The sequence below is a fragment of the Cyclopterus lumpus genome, chromosome 4 (assembly GCF_009769545.1).
Source record: "Cyclopterus lumpus isolate fCycLum1 chromosome 4, fCycLum1.pri, whole genome shotgun sequence".
NCBI classification, from domain to species: Eukaryota; Metazoa; Chordata; class Actinopteri; order Perciformes; family Cyclopteridae; genus Cyclopterus; species Cyclopterus lumpus.
This window is the reverse complement of record NC_046969.1, coordinates 5312839-5324262: the sequence shown is the minus strand read 5'-3', so window position 1 is coordinate 5324262 and position 11424 is coordinate 5312839. Positions and strand designations below refer to the sequence as shown.

The 11424-nt window shown below is 42.5% G+C and overlaps 1 protein-coding gene across 1 annotated transcript; it reads left to right on the top strand.

Annotated features, from left to right (window-relative positions):
• Positions 1-8348: 8348 nt before the first annotated feature.
• On the top strand, positions 8349-10153 carry sox2 (SRY-box transcription factor 2). Its single transcript, XM_034531470.1, has 2 exons — positions 8349-9726; positions 9979-10153. Exons 1-2 carry the CDS (start codon positions 8762-8764, stop codon positions 9986-9988), a joined length of 975 nt encoding a protein of 324 aa, XP_034387361.1. The 5' UTR covers positions 8349-8761; the 3' UTR covers positions 9989-10153.
• Positions 10154-11424: the final 1271 nt, after the last annotated feature.

Genomic DNA, 11424 nt, shown 5'->3' with positions numbered 1-11424 from the left:
TAACCATTAATCAGCTCAGTGAGTAAGTTATATGAACATATCCCTCTTTATCTGACTGATCTGATGTTTCGATTCCATGTTTTTGGCTTAATGCTGCACTGGAATGTCCCCAAATGCTCAAATGGCACATAAGCCATCAATCACATGTTCTGATACTCATCAATCTTATAAGTAATCTGTAGTTATTGGTGTTGATCGTTATTAGCTGTCAATCAAATGGACTGAGTTGGCTATTATATGACTCAGAATTTTAATATCATGTCAGACAAATATTTAGCTGATCCAACGATGATAATCATTGTTATTTGTTGGTGGATGAAGTCAGTTTACGTAGTTTGTCAAATAATCTGACGTAGCCATTAGAATCCATCAGGCACTGATCATGGTTTGGTTGTCATGAAGTCCTCCTTAAATGGTGCACGTTAGCCAGTAATCAATCTTTTGAACATTATGAATCCATACTACTTAAATGTAATTTTTATCCTCATAATCTAAGTCTGTGACTGCATTCACGTCTTTGCCCGAAATTCATGTCTAATCTGAAAGAACTTTAATTTTCTGTTCATTTCAGCGGTGGCACCAGCCTCCCTTTAGAAAAGCTCTCATTTTACTGCAGTCACACGCACACACACACACACACACACACACGCATGATGATGAGGACACTGAGAGAGATGGAAATTATCATTCTTCAGTTCAATACATACACTATTCAAATTTCAGAATTAAGCATGTATCTAATTTACAGATTTTAATTTACACTTGATGATCGCGCAAGAGGAAACATCAGCGGATCCCCAAATGAATGTCACTTTATCCGAAAGGGGACGTCAGTGTCAACGGTTGTTGAGATATTTCACTCACTCAAAATGACAGTTGTCAACCTTAACTGTGGCACTGGAGGAGAGGTCGGTGGGTTACAAAGGTCAGAGGGGTTCATCCTCTGGAGACCATGAATATCCATTCTCAGAGCCTACTTGTTGAATGAAAATCGTTGTTTGTTTTTGGTGAACTTCTTTATGTACTCACAGTTACGTTCAACCTAGAAGTCAAACACAGACGACACAAAGCATAACAAGCAGAATCCCTCCGTGTCTACTCTGTGTAAACGGCCTCTGCAGCATTCTTCATTCGTGAGGTGCCCGTGAAGAGTGCTGTTCTGTAAATATCTAACAGCTGTGTCTGCAACAGCTGTAGGACTGATGGACCACCTCATGTCTGGCGCTGAGCATTTTGTAGTATCTTTAGAGAACATCATGTCCACACTGGCTTATTCAAGTCTTTCTACTTTGTGACCTATATTGTCTGCCTTGTCTGTTCATCCTTACTGCAATAAAACATGAGACCATATTTTGCAGATTTTTCCATTCAGACCAATCCAGTTTTCTTTTGGAGAAAGGCTGGGGGGAAATATAGTGGCTTAGTTTGGAGAGGAAAGGGTGTGTGTATAGGAGCTATTTATTTGATATTAGTATTTAGTTATTTTATTCACATGTAGTATTGTGTAGGATTATTTTATATATGAGGAAACCTTTTTCTTTTGATAGTTTAGTTTAATTATTTGTAGTTGTTGTCTAGGTTTACTTATTCTTTTGGTTGTTTATTTGTTTATGTATTGGGTAACGCTTTGGGCACCATGTGGTTATATGTAGGAGTAGGCAGGTACAGGACCAGCATGCACCTGGGTAGGCCTATGTTTTTTTTTTTTACCAGTGCAGGAGTTCCTTTGTTCTTTTGTTTGTTTGCTTGTTTTGTTTAGTTAAATAAATCATGAGAAAAACTGTATTCTGTACACAAACCCATGGTTTCTCAGCAAACATTCATAAACAGACAGCGTTGGCCATATTGCCACTAACATTCATGCCAATACATCACCTCAAGTTGAAACCATACACATTATATGTTGTGACATACATTTAGAAAAGTCTTTACTGTTACTGTAGGTGTGTTCACAGAAAATTGAGTGTTAAAAATGTTGATGTTGTGAGATTTTTAAAATGCGTATTTATGTTGACATTGTTATCACCAATAGCTCGTAGTTGTCAATTAGTCGGTGGAGCAAGACCTTATAATGCTTTCACAGACTACTTTAAACCACTACTCGTCATTTATTAAATGGAAAAGTGCTCCTACATAGCATTATGTCTCATTTTAACGCTCCAGATTTCAAACTGTTTACTGGAACGTCCCTTCAGCAAAACCAGCACTGATCGACCTTTAAATGTAACCATTTGAGGGAGCATGTCCCAGAAAAGAGCAGACTTTAACTCCCAGCATGAGCCCTAAAACAGCAATTCCACAACATTGCTATTTCAAGGGTGAAATCTACTGTATAGCAGTGTTAATGAATGGATGTGTGTTAATGTTTGGTGCGTGTGACATGATTGACAGTTGGCTGGCCACATCTCCCTCAATAGGGGCCCCCATTTCCACTGATTACTGTGTCACTGTGTTCGTATCACACATGCACACACACACACACACACACACACACACACACACACACACACACAAATCGTACTATGCAGATACACAAAGGGAGCCCACTGTGGATCTCCCATCAGGCCGAGGTGCGAGAAGACACACAAAACAGACGCAGCAAATGTGTCCGCTCTCATGCATATGGAAATGCCAAAGTGTGAGGGACAGATTCAATGTAAAAATGCTTTAGCATTCAGTGATGATGCCGGTGTTTCTAAAGGCTCACGTGGTGCCACTGGACTCGTGCTTTCACATTCAGCCTCTGTGGATGGGTTTAGAATTAAAAGTGCTCCAGCTCTCTAATAAGAGTGCTATGTCTGTGATTTAGACTGTGTGGCACAGATTGATCAGATAAAGAGCCAAAGACATATTTCTTCTACTAAACCTATTCAATCTGAGAGCACTGATTCTCTCTCGCTCTCTCTTTCTTATAATATGACCTGAGTAATCCAAAATAAATGCGACTGACTTTTTCTATTTTTATTTTTCGTGTGATGCAGGCTGTTGTAAGATGCGAGGCCTCGCTCTTAATCCACGGCATGTGTGTTGATACATGTGATCGCTGCATGGCTGAGGCTGGGGGATAGTGGTGTGTTTGTGTGTGTGTGTGTTTTATAACTGTTCTATAACTGTGTGTAACTCCGTGAACTACGCCCGGAAAGCTGAAATGGGATTCTTTCTCACCTCTCCTGTCCTCCATTATTTCCCCCTTTATTCCCTCTGCCCTTCCGTCCTTCCCTCCATTCATCTCTCTCTCTCCTCCTCACCCCTCATCCCCTCATCCAGCACCCCTATCTTCTCCCGCTGCACCCACCCCTGTGATAGACAGGGTGTCCTCACCTTGTAACGATCAGTGACATCCAATATGTTTGGCTTGGGATCATCCCCTGTGTGTCCATTGTGCTTGCTGTTAAACGCTTTATTGATTAGCCGTGAGTTAATTACAAATTACATCAAGCGTGGGCCGACTGAGGTGGCTTACACGGCGGCAGGATCCATCCTGCAGGACCTAATACATGTTGACTGCACACACCTGCAGGCGTGCGTCTCAAACAGCAGGTTACATTAGGCTACCCCCCCATTAGCAGCTGTGCATTTATGACATTTCACAGTGCCTTATCGCCGCTTTAAGGGCATGCAATATTTTCTGGGCCATTGTCGTGAAAAGGGTAGAATTAGAAACAGGAGGTTTCTGCAAGACACCAATGGTATGCTTCCTGAATACGTAATTCTATCAGGCACAACTTGACTCACCCTTTGCAAAATTATGAGACTGTGCCAAATCCACAGCAGACCTTTGGAGGCTAATGTATTCTGGATTTAAGCTCCATTGTAAAACCCATAACACGCCTGCACCTGACCTGCTCTGCTGCAGACCCCCAAAACAACCTCTCACCTCTGACTTTTGCACAAAGTTAAGAAATGTAAATAACAGTATTAATAGTAATGGTAATAATAAGTGCAGTAATAATCATGCAACCTGTAACAGCATGCATATTTTTAGCCTTTTTTTTCTTTCTCTTTTTCACGCTGTGTCAGTTTCTTTTTGACATTGGCATGTACTTTGTGCAAAAGGAAAAAAAAAATCTTTATCAAATCCCCATTCTGAGGCTTTCAATAAGGCAGGCCATTACCTCACCGGAGCTTTTGTTCGGCCTATACAAGAGAGAACAAAATGGTTATTCAGGAGGACGCTTTAGATTTTTATTGTGGGCTCGCTATTCACAAAGAGCACCGTTATTGTATTAAAAAGAACCATCTGTGGCAGAAACAATGGCTTCAAATTATCTGTGAATACCCAGTGAACAAAATATAAAGCTTTTTCCTGCTCATTATGTGGGCTAAGCTAGGGGGTGGAAGATAGGAGAGGAGAGGCATAGACTTTGCTATAACTGACTTTTGTTGTTCTTGCTTGCATTCTTCTCCTTTTTAAATCGGCCCCCTTTCCACATTGTGTGTCGCCATAAACGGCTTTTCTTGTCGCAGGGCGAGCGGAAAGAAGACAGCGGAGCTCCACACAGACAGCGGGGCTCCGCGGGGCTGCACCCCGGACACAGCGAGCCGGTTGCCGGATGCAAACCGCGCAGGACTACCAGGGATGCGGGGAACACGCGGACGGTGCCCGCGGTCGGGCGTTTTGGCGGCCGGCGTCGGGAGAGCTCGGTCCCGGACACGTTGAGGCTTCCTCGCCGGGTGAGGCGGGAGGAAGGCGGGAGGAAGACACGGAGGAAGTTGAACGGAATGGCTTCTTGTTTCATTTCTGCCCATCGAGACGAGAGGACTCTCACACTGGCGGTAAGTTATAGTGCGGTGGAGAGGAGTGTGTGTGTGTGTGTGTGTGTGTGTGTGTGCGTGTGTGTGTGCGTAGTGTGTTGTGCGCGCGTGAGCGTGTCGGCTTGTAGAGCCTATATGTTAGCATGTGTGTGCGCGTGTGCGTGTGTGTGCCGATGTGCGTGTGTGTGTGTGTGTGTGTGTGTGTGTGTGTGTGTGTGTGTGTGTGTGTGTGTGAGAAACATGCAGTGTTGTGGAATGACACCGCATGGCATCGTGAGCTTGACTGACTGCCTCAGTTGTTGTTGGCCGGTTTGGTTTTTATTCTCGACATTCACAGACAGAATATATATGTGTACATATGGTTATCAAATTGTGTTTCCTTGTTTGCCTAATATAATTATATTAATTGTATTTTCCTCTTTCGGTATTTATTTCAAAGGATGAGAATTAACAGAAGGTTGTAATTACAATTGCAGCAGAACAGCCTGTTAGTATTAGTTTGACTGCGGCTTCATCGGTACGCGGTTATGAGACTATTGGAGACATTTATTTGTTTTGTCATCTACCGATTATGATGTTTAAAATTGTATAAAATTGTATTCTCACTATATATTTCACTATTCTTGGTTTATGTTTTTAATTAATTATATTATAATGTGTTAATGTTGTAACATCTTGTCAAATGTATAACCCGATAGACGTGTATTCTTTATGCTATAATCTGCGTTATTTTAGTTAATCATTGCAGTAAATAACATAAATATCTGCTCAAATCTATTTCGGAAAGAAAGACAGCTGTGACATTGTAACAAACCAATACCTGTACAATTGCACCATATATTTGAAAGATAATACCGCTATACATGATTGTCAAATTAATTTCCATGTAAGACTTATTAATGTTTTCATAAAGTATTTACTCGGCTGCTTGTACGGCCCCTAGTGGCAAGAGTTTATTTAAATTGTACCTGAAATGTGTCTCCCTCATTGCCATGGGCTATATACAATTACCGGATGTCATTATTCCTTTACCGTATATTTGCATCCCATTCGGATAAATTGGCATGTGCCAATATCACAGCGATCAGTTCAGAAATTGTGTTTATGATAACGTTACTTTTCTCAGAGTTCATACGCGGCATCCTTCCTGCGCGGCGACTGTTAGAATATATATATATATATATATATATATATATATATATATATATATATATATATATATATATAATTTGTTTCCAGTTATATTGTTGCACTTTTTTTCCTCGCTTATTTTTGTAGTGATCCTTTCACCTAAATGTGTGCAACCACAAAACAGTATTTTGATATCACAGCGTGCCGCTCACTCTATTTGCTGTATCCATCCCAACCTGGTGTAGCGGGGGGCTTACAAGTGGTCCAAGGGAACCGCCCCGCTAGTTTCTCCTGTTTTTTGTCAAACAACGGCCTTTAATTCAGGATGATTGTGGATGCAGGGCCATTCCCGACTGGGTGGGGCCTGCTTTCAGAGAGCTGCAGGGCCCCGCTGTTCCTTTATTATCATAAGCAGATTAGAGGTAGCGGGGAACACACTCAGATGCAGATAGCAGCCGAGCGGCCCATTTCAACCTTGCATTATAATGGGCCGAGCTGCATGTGTCGCCTCTCGCAGCCTATTAAGCACAAGATGAATCTTATGTAAGGTTGCCGGGGCCGGCATAATAAGAGCTCCTCCATTTATTATCAAATGACTAAAACAAAATAATAAGGCTTGATCTATTCACTTTCAATTACGATTTAATCTAGAGACACGCATTTAAATTTAATTATTTCAGGTGTATGTACTTGATCTATCTTTATGGGATTGTCTGGCCTGCAGATCCGGACAGGCTGCGTTGAGATTGTCAGTTGTTTGTTTTAGGCCGGTTGGGTATTTTTTAAATACATATTTTGTAGCATTTCATATATATTTTAACTGAACTTCTAAAAACAGTCATCCTCCATTCCCCCTTCTACTTTGAGAAGAAAAAAAAACCTGTCAGGGCTTTTTGGGAGGGGGGTTGTCTGTAGTTATCCATGTGTCCAGTAGGCGGCACTAGTGTCACGCAGCAGGACGCCTGGGCTTCAGACGGAGATTCAGGAAAAGCACCAAGACTCCCAGCCCGCAAACAAACTTTTAGTCCTTTTTGGACATTAAAACTATATGAGTGAATTATTTCGATTTATATACGACGGTGCGGCTTTTCTCTGATAATATTGGCCGCCTGGCCGGTCTGATCCCCATTAAAGTGAGGCAGGTGGAGGCCGCTTTTCATTACCACTAATTGGCTGACACGCTTGTTCAGGCTTATATGAATGAGCGGTGCCTTTTGTTCAAACACACTTTATCTTAAAATATTCCTCACCTTTATTTCTCCTCCCCTCGTGTCCCCGGTAGGCCGTATAGCCTCTCCCCCTCCCCGACAAAGCCCCAACAACAACAGCAGCACTGTGGCGGTGGAAGTGGAGTGGAGTTGGTCTTTGTCCGGACAGATGTAGCGACAACATCCCAAACAAAAAGCGCTTATTTGTGCTGAGATGAGCCCCGTCTGCCTTCTGTGTGTTGGCATTCAACTTCACTAAACAAAAGGACTGCATGGGGAAACATCTTGGATTACCTTTCCTCTTTTCAACGCTAAAAAACAGCCGTGGATTTTACCCCCCCCCCCCCCCCCCCCCCCCACACACACACACACACACATTCACTCACACACCAGCACCGCTATTCAACGCTTTGAGTTAACCAACAAAGTTTATTTACGTGTTGTTATGTTATTGGGGCCGTAAGTGGGGGCATTAGTGACTTTTTGATTTTGAACAGCAGCAGGGTCACGGGCTGGGACTTAATGTCAGAACAAAGCTGTTCCAGACAAGATGATACTGACACCATTATTGTCACCACTCGATCCATTTATTCAACACTTTTAATTTATTTTATTCTCATCTAATTTGATGTCACCCTTTCTACTTTGGCTTTGTCGTTATAATTTAGGCGACACATATACATATAAATATGAACAAAACTTAAAAGAATCGCCTTATTTATTAGAAATTCTGAAGTCACTACTAAACATGTTTCCATTTTATTTTGTATGTATTAGGAACAATTTTAGTCATACTTTACCCGTTTAAGTTTTCAAAAAGACACTTTGGCATTTCAAGTGCCAGCAAACTTTTGAAACTCCCTCGTCCTCTGTATAATATAAGAAACTGTTCATAAAGTTCCACTGTATTTATACACACACATATATATATATATATATATATATATATATATATATATATATATATATATATATATATATATATATGTGTGTGTGTGTGTGTGTGTGTGTGTATATATATTCTCACATAAATATCTCCATGAGCCTGCAGATGGTAAATATGTACTTTATATTGGCTCATATGGGCAAGCTGAAGACCGCATGTATGCCTGTGTCTCGGGGCAGAGCAGACCCCGCCCATTTATGCTAATTACCCCCCGCCCCCCCATCGGCGTGTCAGGGGAGCAGGCCGGCTCTGATTGGCCAGGTCGAAGCCATTTATTCGCTGACAGCCCCGTCACATGAATGGTTGTCTATTAACTTGTTCAAAAACTATCTGGAGTTGTCAAGGCTCGGGCGGACAGAGGCGAAAAGTACAGTTTGTTGATGCTTTTTCGGAGAAGCGACGGGAGAAGTTTTGTGGACACAACATAGCGAGGGACCTATTGGGAGAAGGCTCTTTGTCACACACACACACACACAAGCGCGCGCTCTGACACACACTCACCGAGCGGGAGAGAGAGAGAGAGAGAGAGAGTGAAGACGCAGCAGGCTGCTTGTGGTTTTTTCGTCCAGAGAAAAAGTTGCAGTGAAAAAATCGACAGGTAACTTTTTTTTTTAGCAGCAGCCCCGCGCGCTCCTCAGTGGCTCGTGGAGTTTGTCTCTGTGGTTTTTTCTTTCTTCTTTTCCCCCGTGCTCGCGGGAGCTCCAACTAAAAGCTGTTCCTGATGTATAACATGATGGAGACTGAACTGAAGCCCCCGGCTCCCCAGACCAACACGGGGGGCTCGGGCAACACCAACACGTCCGGCACCGGACCCAACCAGAAAAACAGCCCGGAGCGGGTCAAGAGACCCATGAACGCGTTCATGGTGTGGTCCCGGGGCCAGAGGAGGAAGATGGCGCAAGAAAATCCCAAAATGCACAACTCGGAGATAAGCAAGAGGCTGGGCGCGGAGTGGAAACTTCTGTCGGAGAGCGAGAAGAGACCGTTCATCGACGAAGCCAAGAGGCTGCGGGCCCTGCACATGAAGGAGCATCCGGATTACAAATACCGGCCCCGGCGGAAAACCAAGACCCTCATGAAGAAGGACAAGTACACCTTGCCCGGTGGGCTGCTGTCGGCGGGAGGAAACGGGATGGGAGCTGGTGTCGGTGTCGGGGTGGGGGCTGGGCTGGGCGGCGGGGTGAACCAGCGGATGGACAGCTACGCGGCGCACATGAACGGCTGGACCAACGGGGGCTACGGCATGATGCAGGACCAGCTGAGCTACCAGCACCCGGGGCTGAACGCGCACAACCAGAGTCAGATGCAGTCCATGCACCGCTACGACATGAGCGCCCTGCAGTACAACACCATGGCCAGCTCCCAGAGCTACATGAACGGCTCCCCGACATACTCCATGTCTTATTCTCAGCAAGGCACGCCAGGGATGACCACCCTGGGCTCCATGGGGCCCTCCTCGGTGGTGAAGTCCGAGTCCAGCAGCTCCAGCCCGCCCGTCGTCACCTCGTCGTCCCACCGGGCCGGCCCGGGCTGCCAAAGCGGAGATCTGAGGGACATGATCAGCATGTACCTGCCCGGGGCGGAGGTCAGCGAGCAGACCGCCCAGACCAGGCTACACATGTCCGGGCACTACCAGAGCACCGTGCCCGGGACGACGATCAACGGCACGCTGCCGTTAACACACATGTAAGAGACACAAAGCAGAGAGAGAGAGCGAGAGAGAGAGAGAGAGAGAGAGAGAGAGAGAGAGAGAGAGAGAGAGAGAGAGAAGAGAGAGAGAGAGAGAGAGAGAGAGAGAAAATGAACTTTTATAAAATAAACTGTGGACTATTAACGTTGGACTATTTTTGTACAGAAAAATTTCGGGGTGGGAAAAGTTGTATAGAAGTCTCCAGAAAAAGGACACACGACTCTTTTTTCTGTCATTTTATTCTAAAGGGAGCTCTAGAGGAACGGTAGGAGATCCCCCTCTTCATTGGTGGATGAAGTTTGGAAGACTAGAAAGTGGCAGTCGCAATCAAATGTTTTATTATTGCAATCACCTTTTGTACAGTATTTATCAAAGAAACATTACAATCAGATGAAATTGTTTGTTAAACTGCAAGAGGTTGTATTTTTGTTCATATATATATATATATATATATATATATATATATATATATATATATATATATAAAGCAACGCCAGTTCTGCAGAAAATATTTAAAAAATGAATATGGCAGAACTGTAATTACATGGGAGCGATCAGTTATGCTCTTTTATTACTGCAAACATTGGAAAGAAAAGGGACATAAAAACGATACAGGTAATGCTGTTTTTTTCTTCTTCATTTAAGGTCAATATTACTTAACATTTTAATTTCTTTAAAAAAAAGAAAAATACACATTTTTTCTCTCATACAGCTTAAAATATAGGTTGTTAATTTATATTTCCGTCTCCCATTTTTCATCTGTTAGAGGTATGACGCTTGTGCTCTTTATTTTCTAATTGATTTGTACAATTTCTGTATATTTACTGTGATATTTTAAGTTTTTATTTCAAAGAAATCCATTCCCGTAGTTGTATTTTAAAAATTGTGGCCTGTACGCAGAAGCCAACCACTCTATGTATATATCTACCGGAACTAATACCATCCTTATAACAGTTACAATTCAGCTGAGTATATTTTTTTTTCAATATGCAGTTTGAAATGAATAAATTTTGGAAATTTGGATACTTGATATTGTTTGAGTTTTGATTTTGATTTCTCTGTCATTTTATGTGTGCGGGTTAAATTGTCACCTGTCTTTCTTCTGATGTTAATTATTCCCTGTAAATGTAACACTGACTTTTTACGTCTTTATGAATATAAATATTTGACTTCAGCTAACAAAAATAACAGTTTTGGGGGGTGCATTGCTTTCAAAACTCCACTGGTCCAATAACTCCGCGTGTGCGTCGTGGTTTCTGTATTCGTGTGTCTGCGGACAAGTAGCCACTGTTTGTGGCCTGTTTCCACATTATACCCAACATCCATTTCTCCTCTTTTATTTTTCATTAAAAGCAACGACAACACATAATCAATAAGCAGCTGCTGCTGAGACACAGGCTATACATTTAGGAATATTAATTTTATTTTAAAATTAATTTATGATTGTATTCTATATTATTTCGTGAACTTGTTTTTTGAATGGGACAGGGGACCGAGGGAGGAATAATTACATATCTATAGCGTAAATCTGATTTATTTCCCTCATTCAGTTATTATAGATTTGTGTCAACTGACAGAAGGATTTCTGTCGTTGGTGGATTTATTTTTTCTAATGACACTTGACTGTGACAACAGCAGATATCTGGATATTCATGAGTAGCCTATTTAGCCTGCAGCAACCTAATCCAATGAGC